Source organism: Grammomys surdaster, unplaced genomic scaffold, assembly GCF_004785775.1.
Source record: "Grammomys surdaster isolate TR1022 unplaced genomic scaffold, NIH_TR_1.0 125818, whole genome shotgun sequence".
NCBI classification, from domain to species: Eukaryota; Metazoa; Chordata; class Mammalia; order Rodentia; family Muridae; genus Grammomys; species Grammomys surdaster.
In genome coordinates this window covers 92,138-110,272 of record NW_021620648.1, presented here as the reverse complement: position 1 = coordinate 110,272, position 18,135 = coordinate 92,138, and the positions used below count along the sequence as shown (strand labels likewise).

At 41.0% G+C, this 18,135-nt stretch overlaps 2 protein-coding genes across 5 annotated transcripts in view; one reads left to right on the top strand and one right to left on the bottom strand.

The window, feature by feature from the left end:
* Senp1 (SUMO specific peptidase 1) overlaps positions 1–15,222 on the bottom strand; it is a 56,879-nt gene extending 41,657 nt beyond the window's left edge. For 2 of the 4 annotated variants that reach the window (XM_028789346.1, XM_028789347.1), the window contains exons 1-4: positions 15,143–15,222; positions 8,997–9,044; positions 7,008–7,138; positions 3,716–3,800 (exon numbers count right to left, since the gene is read on the bottom strand). In XM_028789346.1, the coding sequence (XP_028645179.1) occupies positions 3,716–3,800; positions 7,008–7,138; positions 8,997–9,000 (220 nt within the window). In that variant the 5' untranslated portion in view covers positions 9,001–9,044; positions 15,143–15,222. Of the gene's footprint in view, positions 1–3,715; positions 3,801–7,007; positions 7,139–8,996; positions 9,045–14,511; positions 14,997–15,142 lie in introns of those variants that run through there. The other 2 variants (XM_028789344.1, XM_028789345.1) reach the window with 1 other exon arrangement.
* Positions 15,223–16,237: 1,015 nt separating this feature from the next.
* The window catches only part of Pfkm (phosphofructokinase, muscle), a 37,618-nt gene continuing 35,720 nt past the window's right edge, over positions 16,238–18,135 (top strand). The window contains exons 1-2 of the mRNA XM_028789343.1: positions 16,238–16,328; positions 16,929–17,042. Of these exons, the coding sequence (XP_028645176.1) occupies positions 16,247–16,328; positions 16,929–17,042 (196 nt within the window). The 5' untranslated portion in view covers positions 16,238–16,246. The remainder of the gene's footprint in view (positions 16,329–16,928; positions 17,043–18,135) is intronic.

The window sequence follows — 18,135 nt, the reverse complement described above, 5'->3', positions numbered from 1 at the left end:
GCACTGGCTCAGTCACGTGGTTATATCCCCAGCCAATGACGTCACTGAGTAATCCTCTAATTGCTGGTGGGAGTAAGGGACTAATAAGAGGCTGCAAATCTTTTGTTATTAGTAAAATTTAACCTGCTATTTTGTCATCACTAAGAAATTAGAATTACAAAGCCAGAAACAAGGTAACTTATCATGTGCTTATACATGCATACAAAACTAGAATACCTGAAAATGTAATTGTGGTTATGTTCTAAGGATTTAATGACTGAGTGCTTTTCTCTACAATTTTTCTGCAGAAGCAGGCAGTACTTTTACGAACATAACAGTCTATTAAAAGCAACAGTGTGCTTCCACTATTTAGAGGCTCTGTGCTCACCTCCCCTCAAGCTCCTTCTAAAACATACAGATATCATTCACTGTGAAAGTAACCCATTATCTCTCCTCTTAACACTGGGGTTGATTAGTTACTAAAGTAACATAACACTAAATAAACTTAATCTGCTACATGTTAGCCTAATAACCTAATTTAACATATTTTCCAAAGATATTGATAAATGTAAAGCACTAGAAAATGCTTTTCATCTCAATCTACTTTTTTGTTGCTCTTTAGGATTAAAAGCACTTTAAACTTCTTCCACTGTGCTCTTCATAAGGCTGGCTATTAAAGGAAAGCGTTGCATTTATGCTTTGTAAACAATTCGGAAGTAACTTCCTTTCAATAGTTTAATTTTGAGCAGACTTGAGAAACACAGTTTTGCATGGTATTATTCAGGGAGATAGGTCCAGTAGATTCTACAATCTGGACTTTCCTATTTTCATTTCCTCTTGGAAGACAAATGTATGGCAGACCAGCAGCTGACCCCAGCAGTGCCCTGATTAGAAGACTATGGCAGGTACCAAGAGAGCCACATCTAGCCACATTAGCAAGGTGGGTTCAAGGTCCAAGCAGATGGTAGAGACAAAATTGTGCAGCATCTGTAATGAATTGGATGGGTATGGCAAAGGAAAAAGGCTCTACAGCACATGGTAAAAGTAGCTTTGCTTTTGTTTGGTGCTGGGGATCAAACCATGGGCCCTGTGTATGCATATTAGATGTAAAGTTCTGTTTGTAAAGTCGATGGCATGTCATAAACTTGTTTAATCAATAACTAGATGAAATCTGATAGATCAGTTTTCAACCTGTGGATTGGGATCCCTTTGGGTGTCAAAGGACACTTTCACAGGGGTGGTAATCAATTATTCCATGAATCAGATAGTTACAATTCATAACAGTAGCAAAAACAAAATAACAGTGAAAATAATCTTATAGTTGGTGGTTACCACATCATGAGGAACTGTATTAAAGGGCCATAGTGTTAGAAAGGTTGAGAAGCACTGAGCTAAACAGCCAGTTTGAATCCTGTTTCCAGCTGTAGACAGCACACAGAGAACGACCCTAATGACAGTGCAGCCCTCTCTCATCAGCACGTCATCATTCACTGCTATTTTTCTCATGTATACAAAACATTACAAAATATTCTTATTTTCTTAAAAAGGTCATAAATTCAAGTGGGAGATAAGCTTTAGTGAAAAACTTGGTATGATGATGAACACAGGAAAAGTGTAACTCTCAATGATCTGTAACTAATTAGAAAGACAAGAACCTGGTCAAACACGGCTACATTTAAGGACATGAGGATCTAGAGTGATCTCAAATAGATCTTTGTCAGTATTTAGGTTCAATCAAAATTAAAGAGAAAAACTGTATTATTAACTGTATTATTAAAGAGGTATTATTAACAACTAACAAAGGTGTAGTGGACTTAAGCCCGAGGAAACACAATGGTGACACAAACTAAGGCATTGGTCATTGTCCCAAATCACACAGCCTGGGGGTCCAACTGTACTTCAGAGTTATAGACTGGGGATTTCAGCCAGATAACCTGCTACTCTGTAGAACACTGGCCAGTATAATCTGGAGCAGCACTCTATAACAAACATTGGTACATGCAGCAAAACAATTATGCACTTATGTTTACAGGGTAAGTGAAGTCGAACATGAAGAGACCTCTCCATGTTGGTTCACATTGGTTTTAATATCAAATCTAAAAAACAGTTTTTTAGAGCTTTGTGGAGTTTGAAACTACACATAAGGGACTATGGCTGTGCATAACAATCCCACAGATTAGAAATTAATAGAAAACAATAAATATAAGAAAGAACTTGTGAACTTAAAGAAAACAAAAAATACAAACTTTAAGTTACAAAGATTTTATGTGTCAAATTATATAATGTGTATGAATATATAGGGAGATAAAGATTACAAGAGGCCACAAAGAATGGAGTTAAGTGATGTTTGGTTTTTACTCAAGGGGATTTAAGCCTAATTTTCTATACAACTGTTTATTATAAAGCAATCATTTAAAACACATTGGAATGATTTTATCCAATGATAAACTAGCATATCAGATAACAAGCAAATACAGCATGATTCAAATGGAAACATTAATGATTTGATTTTATTCATTCTGTAATCATCTTTTTTGTAGATTATGAACTATCATACCAGATTTCTTTGTTACCAAAAGGCCTTGTCAATAATGACTAAAGAGTTACTTTCTCGTTCTTTTACCATTGAAATTATTGACTCATACTATGCAGAGGCCACTGTCCATCCTGAGGGGAAATCTAGTGCCTAGGGGATAGTACCGCCCACCTAAATAATGAACACTTAAATATAACATATGTCTATAATAACATCATACTAACGTCTTTTTAGGGGAGGAGATCTCATCTTGGTGACAAAGAATCCTGAAGAAGCCAAATAATAATGATTATTATGTGCATATTTATCATAAGCTTATCCTTACAAAACAGTCTCATGTAGGCAGGTTCAACAGTATTCCTTTTACTCCCATATTTGTAGCAAAATGAGATTTTAATTAATGCTGAGTGAGAAGACCTGGAAGGTCACTGTAGTCTTCCTGAGTCATAATACTCAGAGACAAATGGACAGATTCTTAGTTTTCCAAGTCACAGGCAAAATACTGTCAGAAGTCTACACCATAGGAAGGGGTTAGATAAGGAGGCCAGCCACCCAGCGTAGGAGTCACTTGGAAAATGCTGACTTCTTCATGAATTACAGGTTGAATAGCAAAGTCCTTGAATACACAAGCATATGGCTGTGGCAGGCGCTACACAGAAACGTGTAGTTACATCCTGCCCTGAAGGAGAAACAGTCTTGGGCAGAAATAATTTTCAGGTTTAATTGTTTCAAGAACAGAAATAAGTTAGCTGTGTGGTTTAAATCAATACAAAACAAATATCCTTTGTATTACATGCACATAGCAAAACAGAAACAAAACCAAAGAAAAGCTATATTATTTTCTATCATGGACTCGTAGACAAGGAGAACAGATTCCAGAACAACTCTCCCACTCAAGGATTAGTATTTGATTGACATTATTTCCAAAATATTATAGTGACCAAATACATACACATAAACACCTTATTAAAATGATGTTTTAATGGAAAAATGTCATTTTACTTTTGACAATGCTTTCAACTTCTTTTCTGACAGTATAAGGAGGAAAGCCAGGGCTCTGAGCACGAGAACTAAGTGCTCTAGCACTGAGCCAGGTTCCAGTACCTGATGTTTTCACTTTTAGAGATGGTAAACACAAAATATCTGCTATGAGGAAATGTGAGGGGCATGCAATGACTGAATACAAGCAATGAGCCATACCTGAGTGATAATCTGGATTATAGGCTGCCCTTCTTGTAGAACATGTGAAAGCTCCGTCTAAAGTCCCCTGCCTGAAAGACAACATCTAAAAACAGAAGGTTGTTTTCTTAAATCATATTTTTGACAATTAAAGAGAATAAGTTTACATTAAGAAAAAAATCACTAAACAAAACTATGATAAACTTTGCAACTCAATATAAAATGTATTTATCTGTTATATTATAAATAAGGTGCATTGGGCTGGAGAGTTGGCTTAGCGGTTAAGAGCTCTGATTGTTCTTCCAGAGGTCCTGAGTTCAATTCCCAGCACCCACATGGTAGCTCACAACCATCTGCAATGGGATCCAACAGCCTCTTTGGTGTGTCTGAAGACAGCTATAGTGTTCTCATACATAAAATAAATAAATAAACCTTAAAAAAATAAAATAAAAAATAAATAAGCTGCATACTAACAAGAACAAAACAATTTGAGGAATTACTCGGCTTTAAGGGGAAAGCTGGAAAATACTGATTGCTTTACAGTGTAAAGGGTGCCCACTGGATGGTCTATCTGCATTTACTATATTCTATCAGACAATGAGTTATAAGAGGTCTTGGTTTTGCTTCTGAGTATTTCAGAGTAATTCTCGTGGGGAGTGCTGTTGCAGTCTTAGTTCAAGTGCAAGCTGTAAGCATCTCTGTGACACCTTATGACAGTGGGGGACAAGTGTCTGAATTGCTACAACAAATCCTCTCACTCAAACTACTAATGGTTTTTCTACTAAGAGTACTTTCTTTGCTTTAATTTAAAAAATTAATGTATTATTGCCCACCCATGGCATAAGCAAGGAGGTCAGAGGACAATTTGAAGGAGTCAGGTCTTTTTTTCCACCATGTGGGTCTCAGAGATCAAACCAAGGCCATCATGTTAGGCAGAAAGTCTTTATCAGTATATAAGTCAGCAAGGGATGCTTTTAACACATGGCTTTTGTTTCAGAAGTAGATGCTCAGAGTCTGCATCATCCCTGGCTCTCAAGCAATGCCAACACTGTGCTGCATTCGAGCCTTTACCAATTATATCACAGAAAGCTCAGAACGGCTGTTCATTGACTCCTGTCCCCAAAGCTATTCTTACTTAGTATTAACCTATGCTTAGTTTAAAAGAACAGAGATCTGTTTGTCAACAGTATAATATTCAGAGTAACAGTGAAGACCTTTCTAATATTATTCTTGCTGGGCAGTGGCAACACACATGCTTAATGTCAGTACTCGGGAGTCAGTGCCAAGTGGATCTCTGAATTCAAGGACAGCCTGGTCTACAGAGCTAGTTCTAAGGACAGCCAGGGCTACACAGAGAAACCCTGACTTGAAATATATATATATATATATATATTTTCATATATCATGTGTCTTAGGGTCTTACTGCTGTGAACAGACATCAAGACCAAGGTAAGTCTTATGATGACAACATATATTTGGGGCTGGCTTACAGGTTCAGAGGTTCAGTCCATTATCATCAAAGTGGGAGCATCTAGGCAGGCACGGTGCAGGAGGAGCTGAGAGTTCTAGGTCTTGATCTGAAGGCTGCTAGTGAAAGACTGACTTCCAGACAGCTAGGGTCTTAAAGCCCACACCCACAGTGACACACCTACTCCAACAGAGCTTTCTAATAGTGCCACTCCCTGGGCTGAGCAGATACAAACCACCACATTCCACTCCCTGGCTCCCATAGGCTTGTTCAAATATGAATTTATGGGGGGCCATAACTAAGCATAGCATAATGCAAAATACGTTTAGTCCAACTTCCAAAGTCCCCATAGTCTATAGCAGTCCCAACAATGTTAAAAGTCCAAAGTTCAGGGTCTCTTCAGTGATGCTGGTCTCTTCTTAATCACCACTAATTTCTTAGCTCCAGCTAACCAGCATTGATTGTGCCAGTAATCCCTTCTATTCTGGACTCTAAAGCCAGAGCCAGCTGAGTCCTGCTGCCTGCTGAGACTGGAACATGGCCTCCTTGTTCTATTACATTATCACCAGCTTTCTGTTTTCCAACTCCTTCACTGCCTAAGCTTGTTGTCCTGGAACATGCTTCATAGAGTGACTTTGAACTCAGAGATCTGCATACCTGTCTCCTAAACACTGGGATTAAAGTTGTGGTCCACCAAGGCTAGATTTAAGTTTTTCTTTACCTATTACTTGCTCTAGTCTAGGCTGGGCTTGAACTCAGAGATCCGCTTGCCTTTGCCTCCTGGGATTAAAGGCTTGTACTACCATGCCCGGACCTAAATTTATCTTGTTCCAAGGCCACTACTCCCTTAATTCAATTTAATCTTTGACGGAAGGATTCAACTCCATTCCACTTCCTGGTGTCCTTTTAATACTCAAACTATGTATTTTGTATTTTCCCTTTCTCAGTTTGCTACATTTGTTCAAAATGCTCTTCGTCAGACTTAACCAAAGAACAAAGTGTCTGTTAGGCTTTTCTGAGACTTCCTTTGTCAATGCAATTAATCTGAGTCGCTTCACCTTAGTCTCAGGCAGATTCTTTGGACAATGGCAAAAGGCAGCCACCTTCTTCATCAAAACATCACAAGAACAGTCTCTTGGCCACTTAGTAAAGTTCTTCTCCACGGAAACCTCTTGGGCCAGCAGGCCTACACAGTTCAAAAGACCCTGAGCACCACTGTCTGCCAGACTCCTACTAGGTTGGCCCATTAAGCTTCACTTAAAGCATTCAATGGCTTGCCAAATCCAAAGTCCCCAAATCCACATTCTTCCAAATAGAAGCACAGTCAGGCCTATCGCAGCAATACCCCAGTTCCTGGTACCAATTTCTGTCTTAGTTAGGGTTTTACTGCTGTGAACAAACACCATGACCAAGGTAAGTCTTATAAGGACAACGTATATTTGGGCAGGTTCAGAGGTTCAGTCTATTATCATTAAGGTGGGCACATGGCAGCATCTAGGCAGGCATCGTACAGGAGGGAGCTGAGAGTTCTACATTTTCATCTGAAGGCTGCTAGAAGACTGACTTCCAGGCAGCTAGGGTCTTAAAGCCCACACCCACAGTGACACACTGACTCCAACAGGGCCATACCTCCTAATGGTGCCACTGCCTGGGCCGAACATAGAGAAACCATCACACCACATTTTGTCTTAACTTTCTTAATTCAAGCAGAAACCCAACACTAAAATTATTAATTGTAAAAATTTCACATGCTTGGAGTTTTTAGTGTGGTATTCAAACTGTATCAGGTGAATATTTATAATGAGGAAAACAATTAGTTACTTAAAGGACAAGAATGATTCTAACCTGCTGGTCAGAAAGCGAAAGCTGGTCCTCTGGAAAGCTCGACTGTGGCAGTAGGTGGGTTCTGAAGGTGGAGCTGTGGTTCACTAAGGTCACCTCCCCAGCGTCCATCTTCACCCCGTCAGCTGTGTCATCTAGGGGAAGAGTCAGATTAGAGCAAGACACAGTCCTTCAACAACATTTTCCTATGAGACAATCTTTTCGCATAAACAATTGTTCTCAACGAAGAATGATACAGACATATAAAATTGTTCCTTCATAGCACGTGAAGACACTGGTCCATTCAGAATTGACTGAGATCATCTAACAAGCAGCTCAAAACCTACACAAGAATAAAAAACCAACCTGATTTATAGTTTGTTTTTAAAATAATGAAATTTCCCCCAAAGAGAACTTTTAATGTCTTAAGTACAAGAAATTTAATATTTAAAAAAAAAAAAAGGATGTTGAGTACACAGGCATGCTCTAGAGGAGGAAGAGGCAGCTACTGGAAAGGTAAAGGTAGAATTCTGGTCATCTGACCCATGAGTTTGGAATCAGCACAGATAACATGGAAGCCTATTACTTAAAGAAGGGAAGGAGAGGGTTACACCACCAAGCAGGAACACAATCTTAAAAGCAGAAAACTTTGGTTTATTTTCTATCTTAACACAAAAAAAAGTGCTTTCAAGTTTAACCCAGGAGTTGGGGAGATGGCTCAATGGGTACGAGTGCTTCTTGTACAAGGACAAGAAGCTCAGTCTGCATCCCTGGCACCCACATGAAAGACTGAACCTGGCTGTGTTTGCCTGTAACCCCAGCATGAGGAGTAGAGACAGGCAGATCCTGGGAGTCTGCTGACCAGACTGCTAACCTGGCAAAAACAGTAAGCTTCCAATTCAGTGGAAGTCCCTGTCTTAAAGAAATAAGGTAGACAGGATATTCAAAATCTTCTTTGGGCCTGTACACACATTCCCACAGGCAAGTATACTTGCACATGTGTATGCACCCTCTCCCCAAATACCAACCATAATTTAAAAACAAAAACAAAGAAAACCTTAATTCATTGGATCTTTTTTCAGTAAAACTGTAAGAATTTATTTGTATTGCTCTTAGAGTCCTTTCAGTGACTATACTACCATGGCAGACTCTTACTTTAGAAACATTTTACCGTAATGCAGAGTTAAGAGAACTCAAGTGACTCACACTGACGACAGCACTGAGAAAAGGGGAAGACATGAGGAGGAAAGGGAGAGAGTGCATCACGGTGGCGCAGCAGGGTGAGGTGTAAACAGTAGACAAAAGGCTAAGGGCAACTGAAAAGAACCATGGACAGCAGTCTTCCTGTTTAGCCATACAATTTACTCCTAAACTGGCTGCTATTCCTGCCTCTACACTGCTCCTTTACAGATACACACCCCCACCCCTGTGAATCAAACAGTGGGAAATGTTCCAATTGTAAAGTTTTATTATCACTAGCTACAGAAACAAAACACTACCTTACTCAAATTATCTATCGTACAGGAGGCAGTGCGACCCAGTACTAAAGAACAGAGAGCTGAGCTCTGCTGCATAGAGGATATGACTCCCAGCAGGTTTCCTAACCTGTATCTCACTTTCCCTGTTGGTACAATACTGTGGATTGTGTATATTTTGTACATACTAGGTATTTTTGGAAGATGTCTGAAACAATAAAATGAATATACATACACATACATATATATGTATATATCATATCTATTACTTAGAACAGATACATAATAAGCAAAACAAGTACTGCCAGTGTGCTTTTGTTTTTTTTATACAATGAATAAGAAAATGATCTTAAATAATTTTGCAAATAAGGTATTAACCAAAGTAAAATAATACTGAGTATACAGGAATATTTAATTAGGACTAAGATCTTATAATATTATTTCTATGCACAAAGACACAAACAGGACAAAAACTGGGCATACATTCTTTCTCTTCACCTAACTGTGTAAAAGGATGGAGTGACTAATTTAGTCTTACCCATTTCAGGTCTTTTCACATCACTGACTTTAGTAAAGACACAAAATCCTATAAAAGAAGACACAAAACATAAATATTACACAGTGAGCATCTAGTTCAAGTATTCTATAACAGGGACAGAAGTGATGTTTATGTCCTTAGTGGAGGAAAATGGTGAAGGCTACTGACTTGTTTAGAAAGTTAAAAAATCAAACTGACCTGAGGTACTTCCAAACACTGCTGCAAACTATACTGGACTCAATGGCAGCTGCAGGTAACCCAGAGAATCACAGATCATCAAAGCAAGAATCAAGTAGAGTAAGCCAACCCACAGGAGACTCAATCAAGTGCATATAAATCACAGTGACTTCGATGAAATCACAGCTAGGAATTCTCCCCAATCCACGAAGTTTTCTATTACCTCATCCTAAATCATTTTTTCTAAGCAAGTGACCCCAAGATTTCTCTTCCATAAACTTTATACAGTTGACAAACAAAATCCCACCAATTTATTAAGTATAAATCACAGAACATTCTCAGTTGTACAAAGCACTCCCCCACCCAACATTATCCAGCAACCTGCTGGAAAGGGCTGGAATACAGCTCCCTTGTATAGCATGTACAAGGTCCTTTATTCAATCAATCCTTAGTGCCAAAGCAAGCAACCAAACCAAATCAAACCTGCTTAAACCAAGGCTTTATCGATTTATCTGCATACAAGTTCCCCTCATGTAGGATATATGTTCCAAGGTTTCCAGTACATGTCTGAAACTACAAGTATGCTGAATTATACACACAGGCACATTTCCTATACATACATACATACATATAAATATGTATATGTAACGGCCCATTCTGCTGCTCCGGTCCACAGGTCAGGGCCTAGCAAGAGATAGAGTGGGGACGGAGACGAGAGGAATGGAGACAGAGTCAGCTGCTCTGGTCTCTCCTCAAGTCTCGCCTTGAGTCTCTCAAGTGCTGGGATTAAAGGTGTGTGCCACCACTGCCTGGCCTTGATTGAAAGGAAATCATGGGTATATCAAGATAATTATCAGAGTGTGCTCAGCTGTTGTGGGCTGTTGAAAACAAGTCTCTTGTCAGGGTATATGGCTCAAGATGGCTGCAAAGATGATAGCCGCTTTCAGCTCAGAGTCGGCTCCCAACATGTATATTTATGAAAGTCTAATTTGTAAATTAGAACAAGAGATTAACAACACTAGTAAAAACAGAATGTCTTAGTTAGGGTCTTACTGCTGTGAACAGACATCAAGACCAAGGTAAGTCTTATGATGACAACATATATTTGGGGCTGGCTTACAGGTTCAGAGGTTCAGTCCACTATCATCAAAGTGGGAGCATCTAGGCAGGCACGGTGCAGGGGGAGCTGAGAGTTCTAGGTCTTGATCTGAAGGCTGCTAGTGAAAGACTGACTTCCAGACAGCTAGGGTCTTAAAGCCCACACCCACAGTGACACACCTACTCCAACAGAGCTTTCTAATAGTGCCACTCCCTGGGCTGAGCAGATACAAACCACCACATTCCACTCCCTGGCTCCCATAGGCTTATTCAAACATGAATCTATGGGGGGCCATAACTAAGCATAGCATAATGCAAAATACGTTTAGTCCAACTTCCAAAGTCCCCATAGTCTATAGCAGTCCCAACAATGTTAAAAGTCCAAAGTTCAGGGTCTCTTCTGAGATTCATCCAATGACTTTACTTTAATCCCCAAAGCAAGACCAAAAACCAGCTGAGTGAACCCTAAACTCTGCAACTCCATGTCCAGTGTCAAAGCAGTCTTCAGATCTCCAACTCCTTTCCCATCTTTGTTGACTGCAACAAACTTCTTTCTCCTGGGCTGGTTCCCCTTCCTGTTAACAGCTTTCCTCAGTAGATAATCCTACAGCTCTGGCATCTCAAATATCTTGGGGTCTCCAAGGCAACTTCAATGTAACAGCTTCTTGTTTGAATGTCTGGAATCCACATATGATCTTCTGGGCTTCTCCAAAGGGTTGACATCACTTCTCCAGCTCTGCCCTCTGTAGCACTCTAAGCTCAGGCTGATCCACTCCACTGTCGCTGCTGTTCTTGGTGGTCGTCCCATGGTACTGGCATCTCCAAAACACTGCTGTCTTACGCTCTAACTCTCAACTCTTTTGCATGACCCTTTCAGTCCTGGGCAGTCAACTACAACTGAGGCTTCATCTATACCAGTGGTCTTCCATGGCCTCTCACAGTACCAAGCCTCAGCTGCTCTTCATGACCCCTTCATGCCTCCAAAACCACCTGGGCGACTCTTACACATTACCAAGTACAGCTGCAGCATGAGGTGCAACCTTGGCTATCTCTGGAACATGGCTTCTTTGTGCTCTCAGAAAACACTTCCCAGAAGATTTCACCTCAGTGATGCTGGTTTCTTCTTAATCACCACTCATTTCTTAGCTCCAGCTAACCATCTAATTGTACCAGTAATCCCTTCTATTCTGGACTCTAAGGCCAGAGCCACATGGCCCAAGCTGCAGAGTTCTGCTGCTTGCAGGAGCTGGAACATGATGGATTACATTATCACAAGATTTCTGTTTTCCAACTCCTTCACTGTCTAAGCTTGGCTGTCCTGGATCTTGCTCTGTAGGTTGACCTTGAACTCAGATCTGCATGCCTATCTCCTGGGATTAAAAAAGTGTGTGCCTAGAATTTTTCATTTACTTTCTAAACAAACTTGATGTAACAGAAACTGGAGAAACTGAATTTCCCCAGAGAAGGGTTGGGAGTAGTCAAAACTCTACTTACAACGACTTAATTGGCATAACCGTGGACACCCACTTTTATCAACCTAATCAAATCCACAGCCATTCTGAATCCTCAAAGTATTCAAGAAGACCATGTGATGCCAACAGACATTCTTAATAGTCACAAGAATAAGAGTGAGCAGAGTGGGGCTGGAGAGATGGCTCAGGAGTTAAGAGCACTGAGCATTGTCTGCTCTTCCAGACGTCCTGAGTTCAATTCCCAGCAACCACATGGTGGCTCACAACCACCTGTAATGGGATCTGATGTCCTCTTCTGGTGTGTCTGAAGACAGCTACAGTGTACTCACATACAATAAAATAAATAAATCTTAGAGAAAAAAAAAAAGAGAGAAACTCTGTCTTGAAAAAAAAAGTACTTTAAAAATAAATAAATAAATCTTAAAAAAAAAAAAAAAAAGAGTGAGCAGAGTAACCAGCCTTGTCAAGAAGGATCCCCAAAGGTTTAAGCCTTAGATTAAGGACCAAATACATTTCTAAGCTTGTATCTAGAATTTCTCCAAGCTATTCTTCCCCTTTCTTCCTTAATGGGGTAGAATTTTTTTTTTTGACTTCTTTATGTGTCTGAGTATTCTGACCAAACGTGTGTGTGTGTGTGTGTGTGTGTGTGTGTGTGTGTGCGCGCGCACCATGTGCACCTGCCTAGTGCTTGTGAAGGTTTAAAGAGGGCTTCAGAGTCCCTGGCACTGAATTAACTGAGAATAATCCCACCTCATTTCTTTTTCATTTTAGAGACGAGAAGGAGGAAACAAGCTAGAAATTCAATAATTCAAAATGCTAACTGACTTGCAAAAATCACACTGATGGGGGCAAAAGGAAGGACCCAGGAGTCCCTCAGCAAGTGCACACTCAAACTTAGCACAGCTTCACGTCCCTCAAACATCTTCATTCAAAGGTTCACCTGGGCAATTGAAAAATAACCTTTCCAACTAGCTTTGAGTGATCTATCCTGGCTCATATATGTAAATAATCAAAGCTTCATACTTATACCTTTTTACAAATACATCTTGCTTCTAGTACCTTCTTTGGCAATTATGTTGGAAGAAGGGATTTTTAAAACAACAACAAAATCAAGATTCTAAATGAGTCCCAAATAAGGAGCCTTAGATGTCATCAAATTCGAGCACGGACGATAGACTTTGTTTGTTTGTTTTTTGTTTTTTCGAGACAGGGTTTCTCTGTGTAGCCCTGGCTGTCCTGGAACTCACTCTGTAGACCAGGCTGTCCTCGAACTCAGAAATCCGCCTGCCTCTGCCTCCCAAGTGCTGGGATTAAAAGTTTGTGCCACCACTGCCCGGCTTTTTTTTTTTTTTTTTTTTTTTTTTTAAGATTTATTTATTTATTTTATGTATTGAGTACACTGTAGCTGTCTTCAGACAGACCAGAAGAGGGCAACAGACTCCATTACAGATGGCTGTGAGCCACCACGTGTTTGCTGGGAATTGAACTCAGGACCTCTGGAAAAGCAGTCAGTGCTCTTAACCACTGAGCCATCTCTCCAGCCCGACAGTTTTTTATCTTAAGACAATCTTTCTTGCTGGGTGATGGTAGAGTCACACATCTTTAATCCTAGCATGTGGGAGGCAAAGGTAGGAGGGTCTCTTGTGAGTTTGAGGTCAGCCTGTTCTACAGAGTGAGTTTCAGGATGACCAAGGTTACACAGAGAAACCCTGTCTCAAAAAAAAAAAAAAAAACAACACACACACATATATCATTTTAATAATTCACAGAATGAAGCTAAGCAGCTACTTATTAATGTGAATTAAGTTAGCAGCTGAACACCAAGTGAAAGGAAAATCTGGGGGAGACGTAAGCATGTGAATAACCCTACTCTGTGTTTTGGAAAACAATTACAGCTATGACACAGTTTACACTTCCTCATCATCTGTCCAGGTCCCCAACCATAGTATTTTCATGTGTACTCTCTCCCCCAGAAAGAGTAAAATTAATACGTTAAGCACCTTAGTATTTTACACCTTTAAACAGCAGTTAACTTCTTACACACATACACTAAGTGTGGGGTTCTGGAATATAAATAGAAGTTTTCAGGCTAGGCGAAGAAGCCAGATCTAGTCACACAGACAGCAAAACTAGTATGACTGGTAGGGGAAAGAAAAGCCAGTGGAAGAAAAAAATTACATCACCTTAGCCACAAGTGGTAGAACCTGTTTGTATCCTCATCCACTCCTCCTCCAGACTTAATTCATCTGATGAATGATAGGCTACCCACTTTTGCAGGTTGGATAATTAACTGAAATCAGGGAATGAAACTCTTTCTAAGGGACTGGGGGACAGGCAGTCGAACTGGAGGGTTCAGGTTATTATTACAGGTGTCACTGTAACCTCAAAGGCAGTAATCCACATTTCAGCAAGAGTCCTAAATAAAAATGACCTTTATGAAGAATACTTATACATGTTCTACTTCATCCAGAATTTCCTATTACAACGAAAAATCCTACAGCAAATAGTTGATAGACTATAAAAGGACTATACACATTTTTACAAGAATCACCACCACTCCAAATACAATAAGTATGTCACATGAACTAAGAAATTTTAACAAGTGTGACTTAAAAGTGATAAAGGAGCAAGTTATTGCCAACAAGATAACAGAAAAACTGTAGAGGTACTGATAAACCAGAAATCACCAAGCTCAAGACAAGGGAAACCCAGCACATAGCCAGAAAGATCACGTTAGGGTATACGAAGAAAAAGTTTAAGGCAATTACCAAGAGGCGATGAGCCAGGTAAGAAAACTGTGGCAGTTAAGGGGGTTTTCATAACCTGTGCAGAAGGGTCCAGACGTTTCTCTCTGGTGGTGGCTCTAGCGATATCACATCCCAGGGAAATACCACAGGATAAAAGAGTTGGAGAATTGTTTACGTGGGACACAGTAGCCGAGAAGTAGCATTCAGGTTTCAAAGAAGAAGAGAGGTGAAGCAGGTGGGAGCGAAAGCTGAACTTCCTCGTTGAAAACAGCTCTCCCTCCAGAGAACCCTGCTCTGGCGGGAAACTCCCGGAATCCCAACCGGCCTTTTCTCTTTGGAAAAGTAGAGTTGGGCGCAGAGAAGGCCCTGCTGTGACCGCAGGGAGATGGGCTCTTCGGGGGTCAGGAGACGGAGGCCTGAAAGGGCGGCCTCAGTAAGCCCAACTACCAGACCCGGGCCAGACAGCCGCCACCGGACAGCAGGGGGGAATGGAGGTGGTCCCAAGGGGCGGGGTGGAAGAAAGGGCACGGTCCCCACCGCGGTCCTCTCTTCCGCTCAGCCCAGCGGAGGCCAGCGGGCCCGGTCCGACACAGCCTCCCGGCCCAGTCTCCCTCCATCCTCACCCCTCCCCCAGTTTCCCGCCGCCACTCACCGAACCGGAACCGGCTGCTAGGCAAAGGGGTTTCCGGCCGGGCGCGGACCGCAAAGCCCGGGAACCTCCGTGAACCGGAACCGTCTTTACAGTACCGGAAGACCGTTTGGCGGGCGCAGAGGAGGAAAAGGGGTGGGGCAAGAGGTCAAAGAGCGAGCTACGGGCTCGTGGAACGCCTGCGCGAGGTGGCGAGGCCTGAGAAGCGGAGGGAGCGTTTGACTCTAGTCGCACTCTCCCTGTCACCCTGTCAGACTGGGGTTTTTCTCTTCGTCGCACTTGGAGTACTGTTAGTGCGCCTGCCGTCCTTTCGTTTTTTCTGTCCCTCGGCTCCTTGACCCCGCTGTCTTCTGGTTCCGTTCGTTGACTGTTTTTTGGCTTACACGCATGTTTCCATGGCAGCTGTTCGCCGTGGCCCTAGATGTTTGGACACCTGCGCCTTCCCTGACAAATGAGGATTTGAGATTTAAATTGATTTCTAACTATATCTTCTGAAAATTAGTGTGCATCTTGTCCTGCTTGATTGATCACAGGAAGTGGGGTTAGAGGAAAGAGCAGACTAAGAGAAACTTTGGGAAACTCTTAACAACATGCCGGACCATATATATACTGGAATAATTTAAAACAGTGATCTCTAATGGGGTTCATCAGAGGTCTTAAACATGTAGTCAATGCCAGACATTTTAAGACAGAATAATAGAGGAAAAATCAGCTTGCTGATTCAAATTATTTACTGCCCTTCTTAATTTAGTACGCATCTAGCCCAGACCCTATTTAGAAGCTTTGGAAAGGTATGTCAGAATGTCAGAATAGTATTCTAGATCCAGTTGACTGCCTGTCTGAATGCAGTCTTGAAGTAGGGAAAGCCTCTGGAATCTACCAGCCTTTTCCATACTCTAAGCATAAGGAAGTAAACTTGTTAGTTCAGGGGATCCTGACTCGTTATGTATATAAAAGATTATTCATATCATAACCTTATATGTTGACATTATTATATGGCCAAGTCCTAAAACCAAGTATACCTAGACCATGTCGACCTTTGACACTTTAAATAGTCTATGGATGTATTTATTTGGATTAAACTCTCTTTATTTCTAGGAAATAGCCATGCATAATGACGAATTTCATCTGAGATTTTTCATGTGCGTGTTTGAGTCTCGACGAGTAGTCAGGACTACTCAGAGAACAGGTACCATTGACTGTGTTATAATGACAAGGGATGAGTTCTCTCAAAGCTACAGGATGAAAGCTTCTGGCATCATTATAGACTTAGGGATCAGCAGACTTGTTTATATTCCTAGTTGGAAAAAATATTTGTCGCCACGTTGTGTGTTTTCTTTGTACAAGTATAAAGAAGATGCTATCCTTGTCCCAGACAAATAAGAAAGACTTGGGGGCTGAGAACAAGAAATATGGAACGTGGGATCGGTGTTGATTTCTATTTAATTTATAGATTATTCTAATTTATCTGGGCTCACTTGTGGGAGTCCTGGTTGTTACTCAGTGGGCACCCCCAAACATGTAAGTCAGGCCCTGAAGAAAACTTCCCTCTACTCTTTTCTAACCGGTAGTGATGGGCTCTGCTTTGCTTCTGTTTTTACTAAAGGAATAGAATCTTTTGGAGGTAGTAAACTAGTTACTGAGGACAATCACTGTTTCTCTTCATCACTGTATTTATGCTAAAGAAGTTTAGAATAGCTAAGGCTCTCAGGGAAAGTAAAAGAGTAAAGGAGCACCCCCTCCCTGGTTCCCACTCTGAGGGTGACCTAGTCATTGTCTCGCTTCCCAGCGGGGGAAGCTTCAACTCCCAACACCATACCGAAGCTACAGTCAGAGGCAGATTCCTTGAAGAAACTAGAAAGTTTGGATGATGCAGACACCGAGGGACATATTCTTGAAACCGGTGAGGCGTGTGAGTAAACAGTGGGGACAGTGGGGATCGGCGGGGAAGGAAGCGTCAAAGAGCAAGAGGTTTGTTCACAGCATTCTGATTACTGTAGGCCAAGGTTTACACATGAGACACAAAGGAGAAAATGTGTATGGGGAAAGGGAGAGACGGGGGGGGGGGGAGGGGCTGTAGGGGGGAAGAATAGTTCTTTTGTATGAACAATACTTGATTCCATTTACTCAATATTTATATTTGTTTTCTGTTGCTGTAACAAAATAACCCAATGCAGAGTAATGTATAGAATGAAATTTTATTCACAGTTTAGGAAACTGGAAGCCCAAGCATAGGCAGCTCCTTTCGTTTGGCCTCTGCTTAGGATTCCCTTGGTTGAACCACAGCACAGCAAGAATATTAGCAAGAAGGAGGGACCAAATGGTGAAACAGCAAGCCAGGTGTCGGGGAGGAGCCAGTCTATTTCATAACAGCCTTCTTTAACAAGAACTAACTGGGGTCCACGGGACCTCATTAACCCCTGCCTAGGCCGTTACCTCCCACCAGACTCCACGCTCAAGGTCTCACCTGTTCCCAACAGTGCTGCCCTGAATGCCCTGCTTTCAACACAAGACATTTTGAAAGACACACACACATGGTTTCGGAGCCATAGCCATGCTAACTCGCTTTCCTCCCTCGTTACTCTAAGCTATTTCAGTCTGGCTTCTGTATTGTTAGTAAACTTATATAGAAAAATTCGAAACTCCCACCAATGGATTAAATTAAAGCATTATCATGTTACAAGATTATTCCAAAGACTAGAAAATTTACCCTTGGAAAAATTTAATAACAGGTTCCTCTTGTATAATTTAATAATGGTTCAACTCACCAATACTTTAAACTTTAGAAACACATCTATATGTCTCTTCTCAACTTAAATGCATCGGTGTTGGAGCCAGTTCACTAACAGTACTTCTATAGTTCCCACTGTGTGCCAGTGACATAGTAGAAATAATATATAAATAATATAAATATATATATACACATACATACACACATATATATGTATATATATACACATATATATGTGTGTATACACACACACACACACACACAC